Source organism: Rana temporaria, chromosome 10, assembly GCF_905171775.1.
Source record: "Rana temporaria chromosome 10, aRanTem1.1, whole genome shotgun sequence".
NCBI classification, from domain to species: Eukaryota; Metazoa; Chordata; class Amphibia; order Anura; family Ranidae; genus Rana; species Rana temporaria.
This window is the reverse complement of record NC_053498.1, coordinates 53,543,990-53,566,289: the sequence shown is the minus strand read 5'-3', so window position 1 is coordinate 53,566,289 and position 22,300 is coordinate 53,543,990. Positions and strand designations below refer to the sequence as shown.

General features: G+C 41.0%; 1 protein-coding gene across 2 annotated transcripts in view; it reads left to right on the top strand.

Moving 5' to 3' along the window:
* The window catches only part of EPS8L1 (EPS8 like 1), a 234,433-nt gene that overhangs the window by 130,363 nt on the left and 81,770 nt on the right, over positions 1-22,300 (top strand). For both annotated transcript variants that reach the window (XM_040327622.1, XM_040327623.1), the window contains one exon: positions 14,426-14,484. In XM_040327622.1, the coding sequence (XP_040183556.1) occupies positions 14,426-14,484 (59 nt within the window). The remainder of the gene's footprint in view (positions 1-14,425; positions 14,485-22,300) is intronic.

Genomic DNA, 22,300 nt, shown 5'->3' with positions numbered 1-22,300 from the left:
ATGAGTACCGTTCATATTTGTGCGACTTCAAGTCGAAGCGACTTCAAAGTAGCCCCTGTACTACTTTGGTCCCACTTTTGTGTCAAAATTGTCCGAAGTGTCCGCCATATTGTCGCAGTCACGAAAAAAATCGCTGATCGCCGCCATTAGTAGTAAAAAATAAATAATTAATAAAAATGCAATAAAACTATGCCCTATTTTGTAAACACTATAAATTTTGCGCAAACCAACCGACAAACGCTTATTGCGATTTTTTTTTTACCAAAAATAGGTAGAAGAATACATATCGGCCTAAACTGAGGAAAAAAAATGTTTTTTTATATATTTTTGGGGGATATTTATTATAGCAAAAAGTAAAAAATTTTGAATTTTGTTTAATAGCGCAAAAAATAAAAACCGCAGAGGTGATCAAATTCCACCAAAAGAAAGCTCTATTTGTGGGGAAAAAAGGACGCCAATTTTGTTTGGGAGCCACATTGCACGACCGCGCAATTGTCTCTTAAAGCGACACAGTGCCGAGTCCTTTAGCTGCTTAAAGGTCCGGGTCTTAAGTGTTAACTCTGCTCTCGAAAAAACGGCCATTTTTAAAACTTGTTTTTGCATTGATACATGTTCCCTGGGGCAGGACCAAGGTCCCCAAACACTTTTTATGACAATACCATGCATATAAGCCTTTAACCACTTAAGCCCCGGACCATTTGGCTGGCCAAAGACCAGGCCACTTTTTGCGATTCGGCACTGCGTCGCTTTAACTGACAATTGCGTGGCTCCCAAACAAAATTGAAGTTAGTTTTTCCCACAAATAGAACTTTCTTTTGGTGATATTTGATCACCTCTGCAAATTTTATTTTTTGCGCTATAAACAAAAATAGAGCGACAATTTTGAAAAAAAAGCAATATTTTTTACTTTTTGCTATAATAAATATCTCCAAAAAATATATAAAAAATGTTTTCCCCTCAGTTTAGGCCGATACGTATTCTTCTACATATTTTTGGTAAAAAAAAAACAAAAAAACATCGCAATAAATGTTTATTGATTGGTTTGCGCAAAAGTTATAGCGTCTACAAAGTAGGGGATAGTTTCATGGCATCTTTATTAATATTTTTTTTCACTAGTAATGACGGTGATCATCAATTTTTATCGTGACTGTGACATTATGGCGGACACATCGGACACTTTTGACGCCATTTTGGGAACATTGTCATTGATACAGCGATCAGTGCTATAAAAATACACTGATTACTGTAAAAATGACACTGGCAGTGAAGGGGTTAACCAGTAGGGGGCACTGAAGGGGTTAAGTGTGGTCTAGGGAGTGCTTCTAACTGTAGGGGGGGTGGACTGTGTGTGACACGACACTGATCACCGCTCCCGATTACAGAGAGCTGTGGTCAGTGTCCTGTTTACATCATCATTTCCCCGTTCTTCCTTTCCGTGAGACGATCGTGGGTATCCCCGCCGACATTGAGTCTGCGGGACTCGCGGACGGACTCATGGAGCGTGTGACCACAATGGCGCTTCTTAAAGGGGTACCTGTACACCCATATGCCCAGCCGTGCTATTGTGCCGACGTATATAGTCGTACGCTGGTTGGCAAGTGGTTAAAATTAGTATTTTTGATTATTCATGTTTGTGTCCCATAGACTTTAACGGTGTTCAAACAAATGTTTTGCCTGTTTGCAAGTTCTGGTGCGAACCGAATGGGTGGGGGGTGTTCGGCTCATCCTTAGTACCTGCTGGCCCTGCTGAGTGGAGTGGTGCACACACACAAGTTTCTTTGGCAGGCAGCTCACACTTACAGTCTGCAGGAGACCTGCATGGCATCAGCAATCTGTTGATTGCTGGTGGAATGCTTTACAGGCTCCTAAAACAACAACCTGCATTGGAGAATGTTGGCAATGAATATGACTAACATGGCAGTGGCAAGGAGACCTATGCATGACTACTTACTTTAAAATATTTTTTAGTGGAGTACATAATATATTATTTTATGGACTCAGGTAACACTCCTACTTACATAATTAAGTGCCTTAGAGTTTGTCTTGGAACTTGTTTCCTGTACAAGGTTGGGTTTGTTTGCTTTGCTGCAGTTATGCTTAGAGAATGTATGTGAGTCAGTCTTAAGTCATTGACATAAGAATACATTTACTGTTTTTTTCTAACTATAATTCTTTTAAAACCTGAAAATTATTGTTCTAAACTTTGGGCAGATACAGTGTCTGTGTTGTCTGGTATTTTGCCGGGTCTTCCCCAGCCAGTCACAAAGTATTTCCCACAGCCAGGTGCACACACACTTCCGTTCATTGGGCCAGATTCACAGCAGAGATACGACGGAGTATCTCTGAGTATCTATGCGACTGATTCATAGAATCAGTTACGCATAGATAGCCCTTAGATCCGACAGGTGTAATTGTTTTACACTGTCGGATCTTAGGATGCAATACCGCGGCCGCCGCTGGGGGGAGTTTGCGTCGTAAACCAGCGTCGGGTATGCAAATTAGTAGTTACGGCGATCCACGACGTTTTTTCGCATTCGCTACGTCGCTGCTAGTCTAGTTTCCCGTCGCAAAGTTAGTCGTCGTTTTAGGTGCCCTAACTTTGCACAGCACACGTATGTGCTGTATAAAGTATGGCCGTCGTTCCTGCGTCGAAATGTAAAAATGTTTCCTTCTTGCGTAAGACGTCCGGGAATACGGAAGTACGCTACGCACGTCGCCGTTCGAAAAAATGACGTCACTTCGCGCAAAGCACGGTGGGAAATTCAAAAGGGAGCATGCGCAGTAGGTCCGGCACGGGAGCGTGCCTAATTTAAATGGCACACGCCCCTTTGAATTACGCGGGCTTACGCCGGAGGCCGCCGGCGTAAGTTTTCACGCAAGTGCTTGGTGAATCAGGCACTTGCGCTGAAAATTTGCGGCGGTGTAACGTATCTACGATACGTTACGCCGCCGCCCTTCTACGTGAATCTGGCCCATTGTCTCCAATGACCAGTCTACGGATTTTGTTATGTTGTTTTATTGGAGAACTTGAATAGGTAATGGATTTAGTAGGATACTCCAAATTGAACCAGTCAAATGTGAGGACAGATTTATTGGTAGAACTGTGTAGCAGACTGTACAGAATAGGGCAAAGTGCCCTTTTAGTAGACGGAAATTAGTGGACGCTGCCATTTAGCCTACACCCAGCTGCTGACCTCTCGCACCTGAGGGGGATTTGGCAACACCAGTATCTAGGATCCCTTTAAGGGGTCTGTACTCACAAGGCCCTGATCGCAGGTTATCGTCCTCCATGATACCAGACAGTATCCATGGACATTCTCCCTCAGTCAGCTCTCAGGAAATCCCTGGGTTTCAGCATTCACCGTTCAGGCCTTCAAGTCGCCCACTTGAGGCCACATGGCTTCTTGTGCTGGGGAGAGGCGACAGGCCCCCTTGACACCTAGACCTCTGCTTTCTGGAGGGAAAGACCCAGAGCCAATGTGCTCATCAAACATAAATACCAGCACCCAGTGTTCATAGGGGTACCTCCCCTTACAAGTGGCCAGGACCTCTTCATGTGTTTCTGAAAGTGGTCCCAACTGAACCCGAGCCCAGGCCCAAGGTCACACCCCCCCCCCCAGACTGGGGAAGCTCCCTCAAAGGCTCTGACAGCCTCCGCACCCTCTTACTCCAGCTCTTCCACCCAACAACTCCTCCCCAGCTGGGCTGACCCATGGCATTTAAGGAGGCCTGCCCCCTGCCAATCCAGATTGAGTGGCTCCACCTCCCCTCACACCCTTTTTTTTAGAAAGCACTAGAAGCCTCTGGAAAAAATGAAGGTCCTGGTGACACCACCTGTGAGTCACCCAGTCCTACCCTGAGCCACTCCCAGTCCAGAATGAAAACAAACAGGCCTAGCAACCAGCAAGGCCTGCTTAAATTTACCTATCCTCTCTAGCACACTACTAGAGGGTGCTACACTTCCTTTCTCCCTTCCTTCCGTACTCTCTTCCTTCTCTTTTCCCTTCCTTTCCATCCCTCTTTCTTTCTTTCTCACTCCACCCCCCTTTCTTTCTCTTTTTCTCCATCCCCCTTTCTTTCTCTTTTTATTTCTCCCTCCATATTTCTATTCTCTCCCTTTCCCCCCTCTTTCTTTCTTTTTTTCTTTCTTTCTTTCTTTCTTTCTTTCTTTCTTTCTTTCTTTCTTTCTTTCTTTCTTTCTTTCTTTCTCCCTCCCTCTCTCTTTCTCCCTCCCTCTTTCTTTCTCTCTCCCTCTTTCTCTCTCCCTCTTTCTTTCTCCCTCCCTCTTTCTTTCCTTTCTTTCCTTTCCTTCCTTCTCTTTCTTCTTTCTTTTTCTTTCTTTCTTTATTTCTTCCTCCATCCTTATTTCTTTCTCTCTCCCTTTCCTTTCCGTCTCTCTTTCATTCTTTCTCTCTCCCTCTATCCATCTTTCTCTCTCTCTCTCTCTCTCTCTCTCTCTCTCTCCGTCCCCTTTTCTTTCTTTCTTTCTTTCTTTCTTTCTCTTTCTTTTCTTTCTTTCCTTCATTCCTTCTCTTTTCCTTCTTTCTTTCTTCCTCTATGCTTCTCTCTTTCTTTCTTTCTTTCTTTCTTCTTAGTTCACCCGTTTTTATTAAATCCCTCAAAAGTGCTTTGTGCGTGAAAGAATATCCAGGCCACACATGCTCTTAATCACATAGTTAGGTTGAAATAAGACACAAGACACAAGTCCATCCAGTTCAACCATAAAAAAAAAAAAAAAATATCGTACAATCCAATATACCCAATTCTATACTCACAGTTGATCCAGAGGAAGGCAAAAATCCCCAGCAGAGCATGATCTAATTTGCTACAGCAGGGGAAAAAAATCCTTCCTGATGCCCCAAGAGGCAATCTGATTTTCCCTGGATCAACTCTACCTATAAATGTTAGTACCCAGTTGTATTATGTACATTTATGAAAAAATCTAGGCCTTTCTTAAAGTAATCTACTGAGCTGGCCAGAACCACCTCTGGAGGGAGTCTATTCTACATTTTCACAGCTCTTACTGTGAAGAAACCTTTCCATATTTGGAGATGAAATCTTTTTTCCTCTAGACGTAAAGAGTGCCCCCTTTGTCATTTGTGTTGACCATAAAGTGAATAACTCAACACCAAGTTCACTATATGGACCTCTTATATATTTGTACATGTTGATCATATCCCCCCTTATTCTCCTCTTCTCAGGAGAGAATAAATTCAGTTCCTCTAATCTTTCCTCATAGCTGAGTTCCTCCATGCCCCTTGTGAGTTTGGTTGCCCTCTGCATTTTCTCCAGTTCCCTGATATCCTTTTTGAGAACTGGGGCCCAAAACTGAACTGCATATTCCAGATGAGGTCTTACTAATGATTTATACAGGGGCAAAATTATATCTCTGTCTCTGGAGTTCATACCTCTCTTAATACAAGAAAGGACTTTGCTCGCTTTGGAAACCGCAGCTTGGCATTGCATGTTATTATTGAGCTTATGATCTACCAAAACCCCCAGATCCTTCTCCACTACGGATCCTCCAAGTGCATAACTTTACATTTATCAACACATAGTTGCCCAATTAGACAGAGCATTGTGGTCGGCTTGTAAATTGGCGACATCCTGTAAGGACGTTATTCCACTGCATAGCTTGGTGTCATCTGCAAAGACAGAAATGTTACTTTTGATCCTAGACCCAATATCATTTATAAAGATATTAAAAAGTAAGGGTCCCAACACTGAACCTTGGGGTACACCACTGATGACCTTAGACCATTCAGAGTAAGAATCATTAACCACGACTCTCTGAATTCTGTCTTTTAGCCAGTTTTCTATCCATTTACACACTGATATTTCCAAACCTGTAGACTTTACCTTACATATGAGCCGTGTGTGCGGAACTGTATTGAACGCTTTTGCAAAATCCAAGTGTACCACGTCCATAGCCACTCCTCTGTCCAAGGTTTTAATTAAAACAGAAAAGATTTAATTAATACAGAAAATATGCATGTGTCTTCACTTCTCATTGCTCTTCGTCTACACCAGACATTGATGACTTCTTATTATAATAAAGATGTAAAATTGCACTTTCTATGCCATGCATTCGATCCCCCACCAATGTTGTCTACATTTCACTGTTCCTTTAGGATCCTTGAGCTTGGTCCCCCATAAATTTGGTCTGAAAGTTACCTCTGTCCCTTTAAAACTGAAACACTGGATGGATAGTTTTCATTCAGACACAAATGGTTGCTTATAACACTATTATAAGCAATTATAGTGTATAAAAAAAATCCTGATCACCTCTCCAGAGTAGTTCAGTGTTACTAAAAATTGTAAAAAAAAAAAAAGAAAAAAATCATCAACTTTTTTTTATCATACTGTAGACCAGATGTCTCCAAACTTTTTCAAACAAAGGGCCAGTCTACTGTCCTTCAGACTTTGGGAGGGCCGTTTTGTGGCCAGCAGGGATAGAAAATGTGCCGAGCCTAGCATCAGTGAGAATAAATATGGCCTCGGGGGTTGGTGGTCAGTAGGAGGAGTAGTGCCCCATTATTAGTATGAGTAGGAGGAATAGTATTCCATTGTTAGTATCAGTAAAAAACATAGTGCCCCATTGTTGGTGTCAGTGGGAGGAATCGTGCCTCAAGGGCCGGATAAAGGCTAGCAAAGGGCCACATCTGGCCCTTGGGCCACAGTTTGGAGACCCCTGCTGTAGACAGTCAGTATCCCTGATCACTGCCACGCCATTTATTAGATGATGTTGTACTGCATTGGTGACAGTATATATATATATCTTTTTATTTCTTCATGTTCCAAAAAGCTGTGACAAAAAATGACAACTTCAATAAACTTGTCATGCCTCTTACTAAATATATTGGACTATCTACTTTCCAAAAAGAGGTAATTTTGGGGATATTTGTACTGTCCTGGCATTTTGGAGCCTCAAGAAATGGGGTAGGCCATCAGTATATTATTATTACAATACAGTAATTATGTAGTGCCAACAGTTTATGCAGCACTTTACAACATAAGGGCAGAAAGTACAATTATATACACTATACTGTATATATACCATAGTTTGTGGATTCTATAACTTTCCTATAGACTAAATAATATACACTGATTTGGGTTATTTTCACCAATTTTTTTTTAGCAATTTATATTTTGGCCATTTTTCGATAGAGGGAACTATTCGACAGAACCCCCGGCTTGCACTTGGTATATTTGGTCATTCTTCTTGCGACGTTTGAAATGTAGTCAAGCTATGCTGTGAAATGTGAGACGCCCATGCCTGGCTGAGGTACATTGACGATGTGATCATGGTATGGACGGGCACCCAGGCAGCGCTTGTTGAGTTCATGGAGGAACTGGGCCATAATACCCGCAACATCCGACTCACTTATGTGGTGGATCACCATGAAATTCCATTCCTTGACCCGTCAATCAGAATAGAGAATGGTAGATTGGCTACTCAGACCTTTCGGAAGGCAACAGCCACAAACACTTTGCTACAGGCTGATAGTCACCATCCCAGGTCCCTGATAAGCAGAATACCTGTGGGGCAGTTTCTTCGAATTCGGAGAAACTACTCCACAGATGAGGACTACCGTCGTGAGTCAGAGTCCCTCTATCAGAGGTTACGTGAACAAGGATATTCCCATCGTACTCTACGTAGGGCTAGAAGGATTGCTAGAGAGGGGACTAGAGCTGGCTTGCTTATACCCCGGGAACTGAGTAGCTGCGACTGGGGAGGACCAGTAAGATTCATTACCCCCCTACAGGGCTCAATTGCACAAAGTCAGCTCTGTCCTCTCTGAACATTGGCACATCCTGACTCGATGTGAAGTCCTGAAGGGTATAGTGGGTGAAAGACCACTAATAATGGCCAAAAGGGCTAGAAATTTAAGGGATGACTTGGTTCAAACCGAATTCAGACACCCCTAAAACAGAAATTGGCTTACAGACATGCCCCAGATTACAGGCATGTTCGCATGTGGCCACTGTGGCACATGCAAATACATGGACCGGTCTAAAACATTCAGGGACTCTGAATTTAAACAGATGATTGAAATCAAGTCGTTCATCAATTGTGCTACATCCAGGGTTCTGTATATCCTGGAATGACCCTGTCACAAGCTATACGTGGGAAAAACCAAACGTCAGCTACGTGTCAGATTTGTTGAACATTTAAAAAGTATTCGATTGAAAGAAGACACTCCTATAGCCCAGCATTTCACCAGGACAAAACACTTGGACTAACAGTAAAAGTTTTTTTTGCCCTTGGTCTTTCAGAACAGAGAGGTGACTATGATACAGTCCTTGTCAGAAAGGAAAAAACATGGATTTTTAGACTTCAGGCTCTCCAGCCGAAAGGCTGAGCTTAGTTTAAAGTTTTCTTGGAGCCTTAAAAAAAACCCATCCCTATTACAGATCCTTACTTGAACTACCTGATTTTTTCTCTCCCCCACTTTCAGGACCATTTGCTGCATAACAGATTATATATATGTATTTACCCTAAATGGACATGTGAGCTAGCAAAATCAGTGATCTACTCACTTTGTTTGAACCCACATATCTATATTGTACTATATACTCTTCAACTGTGAGGTAATTCATACCTCACTGAATGCCTCAGCCACTTTAAATAGGCTTGTTGCTGGCAGTTGAGTCAAACCATAGCTAATGCCTTAAAACATATGCCTCCCATTAATGTCTAAATGATTGTTCTATGGCCGGATAACTATCTAATAAATTATACGTGCAGTTTGCAGGTTATTAGTATCTTTATTAATCATTGCTGTCCGACCAGTTAATAGAATATATGAACCTGTCTATTTATATCCTGTATTTTTAGTTGTTACCACAAGATGGCAGTATACAATCTATGTGTGGATGGGATTACGATTGGCTAAGATGCCGTATTTCAAGACAGCAATTACCCATGCACTACATCCAGATGAAGTGATTGTTTAACCGCTTCAATACCGGGCATTTTCACCCCCTTCCTGCCCAGATCAATTTTTAGTTTTCAGCGCTGTCGCACTTTGAATGACAATTGCGCGGTCGTGTGACGTGGCTCCCAAACATCCTATTTTTTTCCCCACAAATAGAGCTTTTGTTTGGTAGTATTTGATCACCTCTGCGGTTTTTATTTTTTGCGCTATAAACAAAAGAAGAGCGACAATTTTGAAAAAAACATAATATTTTTAACTTTTTGATTTAATAAATATCACAATTAAAAAAAAAAAAAAGATTTTTTTTCCTCAGTTTAGGCTGATACGTATTCTTTTACATATAATTTTTTTTTTAAACGCAATAAGCGTATATTGATTGGTTTGCGCAAAAGTTATAGTGTCTACAAAAAAGGGGATAGTTTTATTGTATTTTTTTTTATACTAGTAATGGCGGCAATCTGCAATTTTTATTGTGACTGTTGCATTGCGACAGACATATCGGACACTTTTGACACATTTTTGGGACCATTCACATTTATACAGCGTTTAGTGCTATAAAACTGCACTGATTATTGTATAAATGTGACTGGCAGAGAAGGGGTTAACACTAGGGGGTGCTGAAGGGGTTAAATATGTTCCCTAGTGAGTGAGTCTAACTGTAGGGGGAGGGGACTCACAAGGGGAGGAGACCGATCTGTGTTCCTCTGTACTGGGAACACACATCAGTCTCCTTACCTCTTACAGGTGGATCTATGTGTTGACACAGATCCACGGTCCTGCCGTGATCACGGGCAATCGCGGTTGCCCCGGCGGACATCGCGGCCGCCGGGCACCCGGCCGGGAAGCCCAGGACATCATATGATGTCCACCCAGGATGGGAGATCCCATCTGTGGACGTCATTTGACTATGGGCAGGTAGGGTAGTAGGGAAGTAGTTAAAATCACGAAATGCGTCAATGTAGTGATGCAGTAGACGTCAGATGATTCACGCTCTCCCAATCTATGACAGCAGCGTGATCCTGAATGTTCGGATTCTATAGAGCTGACTTTGCGGTTTAGCCTGTTTGGACTGCCATCTACAGGCTTCCCTGAACTCTGAACCAAATAAGATACTCCCACTTTCCAGGACACACTTGCAACCACCTGCTCCGCTTACCAGGACTTAAAGGGGTTGTAAAGGTAAAAAAAACTCCCTAAATAGCTTCCTTTACCTTAGTGCAGTCCTCCTTCACTTACCTCATCCTTCCATTTTGCTTTTAAATGTCCTTATTTCTTCTGAGAAATCCTCACTTCCTGTTCTTTTGTCTGTAACTACACACAGTAATGCAAGGCTTTCTCCCTGGTGTGGAGAAAGCCTCTTGAGGGAGCGAGCAGGAGTGTCAGGACGCCCACTAACTCACAGCTCTTTTCTCTATCTGCAAAGAAGAGAGTGTCCTGACCCTCCTGATCGCCCTCTCCCCCCTCAAGAGGCTTTCTCCACACCAGGGAGAAAGCCTTGCATTACTGTGTGTAGTTACAGACAGAAGAACAGAAGTGAGGATTTTTTTAGAAGAAATAAGGACATTTAAAAGCAAAATGGAAGAATGAGGTAAGTGAAGGAGGACTGCGCTAAGGTAAAGGAAGCTATTTAGGGAAACATTTTTTTACCTTTACAACCCCTTTAAGCGCTCCGGTAATCACAGTCTCCTCGATATGCCTTGCAGGCACTGGACATAGGGAACTACCACACACATTGGTCTGAGTTGTTAAACTTCAGGAAGGGTAAGAATTCCTCATGGACTTGTTATATACACTCATGTTCCCTCTGAATATGTCCCTATACTAGGACTGTCTTTCCGGCCAGAGCATTACCTGTATTAAGCGTGTTAAAGCCGAGTGTCACTCAACCAGCCACAAGTCTCCATAGTTTGTTATATTGTTTCATCTACGTATCCAGAATCAGGTGTTTGCTACTTCAGTGAACTATTGGAAAAACACTGCGGTGTGTGTCCTATTTAGAGGGATTGTATTGCTATCACAGATGGACTTTTCATATGAAGGATACATTTAATGATTGACGGTTTGATCTATATCTACCTGCTGTGTACCCCATCCTATGGAACTATACCGCTATCACGGGAAGTAATTCATCAGCTTTGAACGCAAAGGATACATTTCACTATAGACGGTTTTGTACCCTATTGCGGTGTCCTATATTTAGTGGTGTTATACCACAATCACGGAAAGCTATCTACTAGCTGTACGCATATACCTTGGAGGCTATCCAGCCCACGGCCCTTATTAGGACGTGATCCACACATGTGATCTATTCACAGCTAACAGATCTAACTTTACAGGACCGCTGCTACTACTATATGTTGGATTTCCAATTGTCTTAGATATATAGGGGTTTGTTTTCATTCAGGTACAGCAGGTTAATCATCTCATGTCAACTTTTTAACATAACAAAGTTGTTTTTTCTATTGTATACAGTGTTTTTTATAGATCATTGATACTCTGGAGGAATGTGTCTCATCTGCGGGGTCTTAGTACTGCCCCAGTGGGACTTATTTATACTCTTGTGCGTTCATCAATAAAGTCTATTAACATTACTGAATTATACTTTTGTTGATTCTCCCCCAGACTATATTTTGAGACTCTCCTTTGTCTCAACTTTTCCTTTTTATCAGTTTCTATTGTCATTTGGGAGGTATCCCGTCAATAAGACAAATTCAGTTAGAGCCGGTTCACACTGGAGCGACTTGCGATCCGACTTCATGTCGCCTCAAGTCGTCCCAAGTCGGGCTGTAGAGAAAAACAATGGAAGTGAATGGGAGCGGTGTTAATACACACGACTCAAGGCGATCCGACTTCAGAAAAGGTTCCTGTACTACTTCAATCCGACTTGTAGGTGACTTGTACCCATTGATTTCAATGGAAGTCGCCTCAGAAGTCGGATCACTGTCTTAACTGAAGCGACTTTCCAGGAAGATAACATACATTTCTCAGGCAAACCTCTCCCTCCCTCTCCCAGAGCTGATTGTTGTTTTATTGGCCACTGGAAAGTCTCCTGTCCTGGAGACGACTTCAAGTTGTGTTGTAAATCGCGCCAGATCGCCCTGTGGTTCATGCTCAAGTCGTGTCGGAGTCGCCTCTGAAAGTCGCGCTGGAAGTCGTGTCGCCCTAGTGTGAACTGACTCTTATTCAGATATTGTGTCATATTATCCAAGTTTGGATTGCAGTAATTTTATCATGTTTATGAATCATTTATTCAATTGTGATGCAGACATGGTTTCACTTTCACAGACTGAAATAATTGATATTAGTGTAAAGATACCCAAAGACAGTGGTGAAAAGAAGGCAACATCTTTTGTAGAACAATTCTGACATACACTGACTATTATGCCAATATCCAGAGTTATGCACAATCAAAAATCTGGACCTGAAACACAGATTGTTTCTAGCTCGAAAACTTATAACATAGTGACAAATTGTTCCCTCACCACCTAAGCTTGCAATGTAGATAGTGACTTAATGACACCCTTATCTAAGAAAAACTTGTTTATAAACAGAGAGGCTGTCCACTGTCCATTTAAACTTGAAAAACTATGGGGCTCAGTGTACCAACTCTTGCTCCTATGTAGTTGATCACTTGCAGTGTTACTTGTGTGTAGTTACCGTTTTTTTGGGCTTTCTTCTTATTGGGGGAGATTTACTAAGGCTGGATTCACACCTATGCATTTTTAGTGCTTTTTGCATTTTGTAGGTTTGCACTACAGAACGTGTTCCATAGGAAACCATGTTAAATGGACTGTAGTGCAAATCTGCAAAATGCAAAAAAGCACTAAAAATGCATAGGTGTGAATCCAGCCTAAAACTGGAGCACTCAGAATCTGGTGCAGCTGTGCATGAAAGCCAATCAGCTACTAACTTCAATTTGTTCATTGAGGCTGGGTTCACACTTGTACGAAAAATTCTCAGACTTTGGGAGCTCATGCCGCATGACGTGTGCAAATCAATGATTGCCTATGAGAGCCGTCTTAAATGGTCCGACACAAGTCGGTCCAACTTTAAAAATGCCCCCTGCACTACTTTGGTCTGACTTTGATCCTACTTCAGCCCATTCCATTGAATATCATTGAAGTCGGATCAAAGTAGGATCCTTGTCCTAAGGCTTGATTCACACCTTTGCAGTTTTAGTGCTTTTTGCATTTTTCAGATTTGCACTACAGAACGTGTTCCTTAGGAAACCATGTTAAATGGACTACAGTGCAAATCTGAAAAATGCAAAAAGCACAAAAAATGCAAAGGTGTGACTCCAGCCTTTCTCCAACATGTCAGTGTTGCTAAGTTGGCAGTCACACATGTTGCAGTCTTTTCAATAAGGCCTGGTTCACACCTATGCATTTTTATTGCACTTTCAGTTTTGAAGAACACACTACAATCCATTTAACATACTGTAGTTTCCTATGGATACAGTTCATATCTGTGCATTTTATGGAAAGGGACATTTTTTTCTGTTTTTTGGTCCCATAGACTTCAATAGTTTAAAGATGTGTATTTAAAAAACGCAAAATGCACCTGCAATATGCAAACTGCAACCTGCACAAGTGTGAATCAGGCCTCAGGCTTTATTCACACCTATGCCGTTTTAGTGCTTTTTGCATTTTGCAGATTTGCTCTACAGTCCATTTAACATGGTTTCCTATGGAACACGTTCTGTAGTGCAAATCTGCAAAATGCAAAAAGCACAAAAAATGCCATAGGTGTGAATCCAGCCAAAGAGAGAATGCCATGTTTTTCTACAAGTGGTGTAGTAGATGGCAAACTCTATGTTGGACAGTTCTAAGTCTCATAGAATGTTGCGTGCCACAGCATTCTATAAAACAAAAATTTAAAGGGGTTGTAAAGATTTGTTTTTTATTTTCTAAATAGGTTACTTTATGCTAGTGCATTGTTGGTTCACTTACCTTTTCCTTCAATTTCCCTTCTAAATGTTTTTTTTTCTTCGTCTGAATTTCTCACTTCCTGTTCCTCTTCAGTAAGGTGTTCTAAATGACTTTCCACCGCTCGGATGATGGTGGAAAGCTTACTGAGGAGAAACAGGAAGTGAGAAATTCAGACAAAGAAAAAAAACATTTAGAAGGGAAATGGAAGGAAAAGGTAAGTGAACCAACAATGCACTAGCTTAAAGGAAGCTATTTAGAGAATAAAAGACAAACCTTTACAACCCCTTTAAGAAATGGCACAGCCAGTATAAGAGGGTGTCAATATCTGTGTGTTTGAAAGGGAATATGGTATATGTGTTACTTTTTGTAAGGAAGCTTCTCCTCCCTCATTTATGTTATTGAGTGTTATTACACTGACACAGCATTTGTGTGCACATTGGCTTTTTTAACATTCCAGCTTTATGTAATCAGTCATTTAAAATGTACATACTACAAAAATGGCAAGAAAAAGTCAAGCTTTTTTTTTTTTGTAATATATATTTTCCTTTTACTCGACAGAACAAAGGAAGAGATATTCAAATGTCATCATGGCTGATGTGTCAGAATACCCCGTGAATGTAAGTATCTTGGTCTTTGCTGAATATGCAGTGCCATCCTCATTCAGTATGCAGGAATGTATTCTTTGTTTGCTTACCATTCATAAAGTGACATGCATGTATTTGGGGCTTTCACAGATGTCAGCCTTTTTTTTTCCAATAATAAAGCATGTTAGCTGAATGTAAGGTCCACTACCAACATAAGACACATGTGGTGATTCAGGTAGGGGGACGTAAGTTTGTGCGGGCGTAGCGTATGTTATTTACGCTACGCCACCGCAATTTAGAGAGGCAAGTGCAGTATTCACAAAGCACTTGCTCCGTAAGTTGCGGCCGCGTAGCGTAAATCTGCCGGCGTAAGCCGAATTCAAATTGTCAAGAGGTGGGCGTGTTTTATGTAAATAAAACATGACCCCACGTAAATGACGTCTCTAACGAATGGCCGTCCGTGAACGTATCCCAGTGCGCATGCTCCTAATCACGTCGAAAATAGTCAATGCTTTCGACATGAACGTAATTTACGCAAAGCCCTATTCGCAAACGACTTACGCAAACGACGCAAAATTTGACGCTGTCCCGACGTCCATACTTAACATTGGCTATGCCTCATATAGCAGGAGTAACGTTACGCCGGAAAAAGCCTTACGCAAACGACGTAAAAAATTCCACCGGGCGCACGTACGTTTCTGAATCGGCGTATCCAGCTCATTTGCATATTCTACGCTGAAATCGACGGAAGCGCCACCTAGCGGCCAGCGTAAATATGCAACTAAGATACGACGGTGTAAGAGACTTACGCCAGTCGGATCTTAGCCTAATTTCGGCGTATCTTGCTTTCTGAAAACAGAAAGAAGATACGCCGGCGCAGCTTTGAATTAACGCAGCGTATCAATAGATACGCCGGCGTAAATTCTTGCTGAATCTAGCCCAGTGTGTATGTATGTATGTATGTATATATACAGTACTGTGAAAATATTTTGCCCCCTCCTGATTTTAATATTTTTTTGCATATTTGTCACACTTAAATTAATCAGATCATCAAACACATTTTAATATTACACAAAGATAACCTGAGTAAATACAAAATGCAGTTTTTAAAGGGGTGTTCTAGTAATTTTTTAAGTTTATTAAAAGTCAGCAGCTACAAAAAGTGTAGCTGCTGGCTTTTAATAAACATAAACTCACCTGATCCACGTTCCAGCGACGTGCCGACCGGGGCTCCGCTCCTCTTCCCCCCTCTCTGGCCGGAGTCTTCATTCTAAGTGTGGGCACCCAGCCATGACAGCTTTCGGTTTCACGGCCGGGCACCCACTGCGCATGCAGCCGAGCATCGGGACAATGTCTCCCTGACTATGATTAGCGCAGCGTCGTGCAGACTTCCTGGCGGGCTCTGCACGTGTACCATGCGAACACGCTGCAGCTCATTGTTGGTAATTACTATATGTGTTATACGCCCACCTTCAGGTGATGGACACTGGTATAATCAAGGCAGGAAGTCCCTTCCCTATATAACCCCTCCCATACAGGGAGATCCTCAGTTTTGTAGCAAAGCTATATATATATATATATATATATATATATATATATATATATATATATATATATAGCAGACAGCTCACTACTTTCTTAGGAACACCTCTCTCACTGGACTTTGACTCAAACTTTGACTTCTGGAGAACTTTCCTGCTTTTATGTATGATTACACATGGAAAAGAGTGGTCACATTGAGTTACCAGTGACAACTAGCGCTGCTGTATTATTTGATAAAGACTTTGGTTGATTTTATCATTTTTTACTATATTCAATATTTGTGCATTGTCCCAAAGCAAAGTTACCTAAGGGGAGGGAGACACACAAAATAAGCAAACCTCCGTCAGATGTGAGAACCTCTACTGCTGCCTGCAGAACACTGCGCCCAAGGCGGCATTCCTCTTGCTGACCTACATCCACCTGTCAGAAACTTGTGAATGTATGCACTAATGAAAATGTTGCGGTTTTGCAAATCTGAGCCACAGGGGCTTTGCGATGCACTGCCCAAGAAGCACTGACTGCCCTGGTAGAGTGCGCTCTAGGATGAAAAGGCGGAATCTTCCCCTTTTAAAACAGAAGCCTGAGCAATAACCTGACAAATCCACCTAGAAATGGTCGATTTTGATGCTGCCTGCCCCTCTTCTGGGGCCTTCTGATAACACAAACAAAGCGTCAGTTTCCGTATCTGGGCAGTTGTTACCAGATAAAAATTAACTGCCCTTACTACATCCAGAGAATGTAATAACTCCTCACCTGCAGAACATGGTTCTGGAAAAACTGAAGGTAGGGAAATATCCTGGTTCATATGAAAAACCTGACATTACCTAGGGGTGGGTGAGGACGCAACCTCACCTTGTCCCTATGAAAATCAAATATGGCTCAAACGCAAGCAATTCTGATACTCTTCTTGAGGAGGTTACTGCAACTAATTTCTTTGCCAAAAGAAGCAAAGGAATATTGTGTATTGGCACAAAGGGCTGTCTTTGCAAACCCGACAGTACTCGATTCAGATCCCATGGGCACATGGGTGATCTGACTGGTGGACTTATCCGAGTTACCCCTTGTATAAAGGCCTAAACCAAAAAATTTGAAGCAAGCGACCTTTGGGAAAATACTGCCAAGGCCGAGATCTGACCCTTGCCTGTATTAAAGGCCAGCTTCATTTTTACCCCCAACTGTAGAAAGGCAAGAATCCTATCTATGACATACTTTCGAGGATGCCAACCCTTGGTTTCACACCAGGAGACATAGGCTCTCCAGACCCTATAATATAAGGTCCTAGACGCCGGCTTTCTAGCATTAATCAGGGTGGTTTGAAAAAAGGGGGATCAGAATATCCTCACATGTAGTGTGCATGTGGATATTACAAAATAAAAAAGGTGCCACGTCCTAGTATAAATGATAAAGGAAATAACTGAGGGCTAGTTTTTGGACTTTTTAGGCACAGTTTGGTTGGTCAGAATATATTCACACAAGGAGAGAATTTTATCTAAAAGGTTTTTTGTTTATTTAGATATAAAATATCATAGTATATATAGAACAAGGGAAGGAGTAATTGCCGTTTCCAGCAAAAAACTATCTGAAAGGCTAACTGAGCAAACCTATCCATAAACATTAACAGGAATCATACACAAAGTAACAATGTATCCACAATGAGATTGAACACTTTAAAAAATATGAAATAAAGTGCATAAATATAATTGGTAATCCTGTCAAGTTATGGAAATGCAGGCAGGGGTATGTCTGCGGTGGTGTGGCTTGCTGCGTTAGTAGACTCGACCGGTTTCGCGCTTTGACAGCGCTTCCTCACGGAGTCAGCAGTGTGGTTTTGAAGATAATAATTGTTAGTATAGGAATTAATCCATGAACGATACGTATTGAGCATAGGAATTTCCTAGCAACAATAGAGGAAAAAGGTAGACTATGTCCGGGCTGCTGGGCGTATTGTAAGGAGTATAAAAACGACCCAAAATAAAAATAATAAAAGTCTTCAATGAAGGAGGGTAGAGCCTAAAGGAAAGGAGAGAAGGGAGAGGGTAAACAATCCCCTCTGTCAGTCCTCAATGGATGCCAAACTTCCTGGTAGCAGAAGTGAGGATAATAACCAAGTCTGGATGCCGGCTGGAAGCCAGATATTCAGGCAGAAATAAGCCTGGTTATGGTAGTGCAGCGACGACCTCCTCCACAAGTCTCCCGAGAGACTGCAGCCAATCAGGGTGGTAATCACTGACCCTGAAAGCCCTTGATTCTTTAGGATGTGGGTTTCAACACCCACCCTGTCAAATTTAGTGACTGTAAGGTAGGATGGAATATCGGCCCTTGCGACAGCAGGTCTGGACGAGATGGAAGAGTCCACGAAACCCCTACTGCCATCCTCATAATCTCTGCACACCAGGATCTTCTGGGCCACGCCGGAGCTACTAGAATTACCGGCTTCCCTTCCTCCTTGATTCTGCAAAGAAGACGCAGTAGCAGCTGAACTGGGGGAAATGCATAAATCAGTGAAAACTCATCTCACAGGGTCACTAACGCATCTGACCCGAGTGCGAGAGGATCCCTTGTTCTTGACACAAAGCTGTCCAACTTCTTGTTGCATCTGGATGCCAACAGATCTACGTCTGGGGTCCCCATCTCTGGCATATGGCCAGAAAAACATTGGGACGTAGGGACCAGACTCCCAGGAACAACTGTTGGTGGGATGAAGACTGCGGACAGGCAAGGAACATGTTCCACTGCCCAAGCCAGAATATGGTGAGAATACAGCACTTGCCCGTCTAAGTTGCGGAGGCGTAACGTAAATCGGATACTTTACGCCGCCACAAAGATACGCGGATCTACGTGAATTTAGCCCTTAGTATGTATTCCCTGAGTAAACTTTTTTGCCCTCAGAAGAGATGGGTTTTGATTTTTCTTCTGAAGGCCAAGTAGTTCACCTCCAGTCAGATGCTGGTTGGTAGAGCGTTCCATAGTCTAGGTCCTTGGATTGCAAATCTTCGTTCTCCTTTGCACTTGTATCTGGCTTTGGGTATCTGGAGTAGATTTTGGTTGGTGGATCGCAGAACGCGATTGGGGTTGTGAGCTTTTAGTTTTTCGCATAGATATTGGGGGGCATTTCCTTGAACACACTTATGCGTTAGACAGAGTGCCTTGAAGGTGATTCTGTCTTTTACAGGCAATTTACAGCATCTTAATTGGATTTAAGTCCAGACTTTGACTAGGCCACTCCAAAACCTTAATTTTTTTTTTTTTGAGCCATTTAGAGGTGGGCTTGCTGGTGTGTGGATTGTCCTGCTGCATAACCAAGGTGAGCTTGAAGTTGAAGTTACAAACTGATGGGCAGACATTCTTCTCCAGGATTTTCTGGTAGAGCACAGAATTCATGGTTCCATCAATTATGCCATGTCATTTATGTCCTTAAGCTGCAAAGCAGCCCCAGACCATCAAACTACCACCACCATATTTAACTTGCTATGATGATCTTTTTATGAAATGCTGTGTTAGTTTTACGCCAGATGTAACAGGATGCACACCTTCCAAAAAGTTTAACTTTTGTCTCATCAGTCCAAAGAATATTGGCCCAAAAGACTTGGGGATAATCAAGATGTTTTTTGGTAAATGTGAGATGAAACTTTGTGTTCTTTTTGGTCATCAGTGGCTTTCGCCTTGGAACTCTCCCATGGATGCCATTTTTGACTAGTCTCTTACTTATTATTAAGTCATGAACACTGACCCTAATTTAAAATTCCAAAATTCGAAATTTCGAAAATGAAAAATTCGAAATTTCGAAAATTTGAAAATTTCAAAAATTCGAAATTTCTAAAATTAGAAAATTTCAAAAATTAGAAATTTCTAAAATTGAAAAATTTTCCGAATTTCCGAAAATTTGAAATTGAAAAATTCAAAATAGAAAAATTCGAAATTGAAAAATCCAAAATTCCAAAATTCGAAAAAAAATCTAAAATTCGAAAATGAAAAATTAGAAAATAAAAAAATCAGAAATTCGGAAATACGAAAATTCGGAAATTTAAAAATTCGGAAATACGAAATTTCTAAAATTGAAAAAATCGAAAATAAAAAATGAAAAATTCGAAATTTCTAAAATTCTGGATTTTTTAAATAAAAAAAAAACGAAAATGTTTCATATTTCAGAAAATCCGAAATTAGGAAATACGAAAATTCGGAAATTTAAAAATTCGGAAATACGAAAATTCGGAAATTTAAAATTCCGAAATTCGGACATTTGAAATTTCGAAAAAGAAGTTTCAAAAATTCTAAAATGAAAAATTCGAAATTTCGAAAATTCGGAATTTCGAAAATTCGGAATTTCGAAAATTCGGAATTTCGAAAATTAGAAAATTTGGAATTTCGAGAATTATAAATTTCGAAAATTCATAAATTCGAAATTTCGAAAATTAAAAGTTCGTAAATTGGAAAAATAAAAAATTTGAAAATTGAAAATTTCGACATTAGAAAATTAGAAAATTGAAAATTTCGAAATTCGAAAATTAAAAATTAGAAATTTCGAAAATAAAAAATTCCAAAATTAAAAATTCGTAAATTCGAAAAATAAAATTTCGAAAATTCTGGATTTTTTAAATTAAAAAGAAAAATGTTCGTACTGTATTTCCGAAAATCCGAAATTCGGAAATACGAAAATTCGGAAATTAAAAATTCCGAAATTCGAAATTTCGGAAATTTAAAAATTCGGAAATACGAAAATTCAAAAATTCGTAAATTCGATTTTTCGGAAATACGAAAATTCAGAAATTCAAAATTTTCGGAAGTCCGAAAATTCGTAAATAAAAAATTTGTGAAAACGAAAATTCGAAATTAACGAATTTCCGAATTTTCGTTAAAAAACGAATTAGAAACTAAACGAATTGCACATGTCTAACGGCTACAAAACACTGGAGGGTGTACCACAACCTAAGTGAATATGTATATAAAAGGTAGTGCTGAGCTGTTGTAATAAATACAAAAAATTGGTCATAAAAAGCAAACACTTAAAATCATTAGTAGTGCAAGGTGCAACATGTTGTGCAAGTGGCAATAAAGTGCAAGTCAATGAAGCAACATATTGTGCAAGTGACAATAAAGTGCAAATCAATACAGTGCCCTGTCCCTCCCCTTTCCCATGTTTCTCCTCCTTCTCACCCCCACCATTTTTGTCCAAACATGGGCGATTTAGTCAGATACGGAGCATATCCTGTTGAGCATTACTCTCTCGGTTGCCCCGTGTTTGGACCCTCTCCGCCAATGGGTTGCTTTGCTTCCCATGCCGCTACAAAAATATATAATTATTATCGCTTGTGTAGAATATTATGCACTGCAGTTAGCTCTAGGTTATATGCATCATGCTTGAGACGTTTATAAAGCTGTGCACTTTGCCATTATCTAGGATCTGAGCCCTTGACCGTTTGCCTTTTCTCTGTGCTAGGCCGGTGTATCTACAGCTGTTCTCTCTCTGTTGTAATCATTTTTCTTTTTGACCATATGCATTCATGCTATTTGTTCTTTGCATTGTATACCTGCTATGTGTGGTGATTGTCAACTGTATTTTGTTCGATAATAAAAGCTTGAATTATAAAAAAAAAATCAATACAGTGCCTAAATATCACAATACTATGAAATGGATACACGTAAATAATGTAAATAAACATATGCTGTGTAAACTTTCACAAGAGAATACAAAAGTGCATAAGTGAACGTGCTAAATCACAAATGTGATGATGTAAACAAAGTCCTAATATGTTCAATCGCACATAAGGTGATAAGTGCAGAGTGACGGCTCTTCAGAGCCTTTACTGGGATAAATAGATGGCCCCTTACCTCACTGCTGTGAGGTTACAGCATGTAAATAAAGCCTGAAGGTTTTGGCTATGGTCCAGCCTGCCTGGATGGTCCCTTGGAGGTTATAGATATAATCACTGGGTATAGGGAACGGTTGTTGCATCCGTAGTGTACCAGATCTCCAAATTGCTGTGCATATATGATAGCAGGGGGAAGGTGAAAGGAATCCCAGAATAGTGCAGTACTTTTATAAAACTAATGGTGTTTATTACATATAAAACGTCATACAGGGTACTCACATTACTAACATAAACAAAGCGTGTCAATCCACGAGCACCAAGCTCGCCTGCGTCACTTCCGGCGCAGAGGGCACTATTCTGGGATTCCTTCTGGGAATTATATAATTCCTGCCACAGCTGCAATGTAAAGCATCGCAACCAAGGCATGTACTAATCCTGGCTTGTTTATTGACCACATTTCTGCCTGTCGCCTGGACCGATCCTTTGCCTGTTGTCGA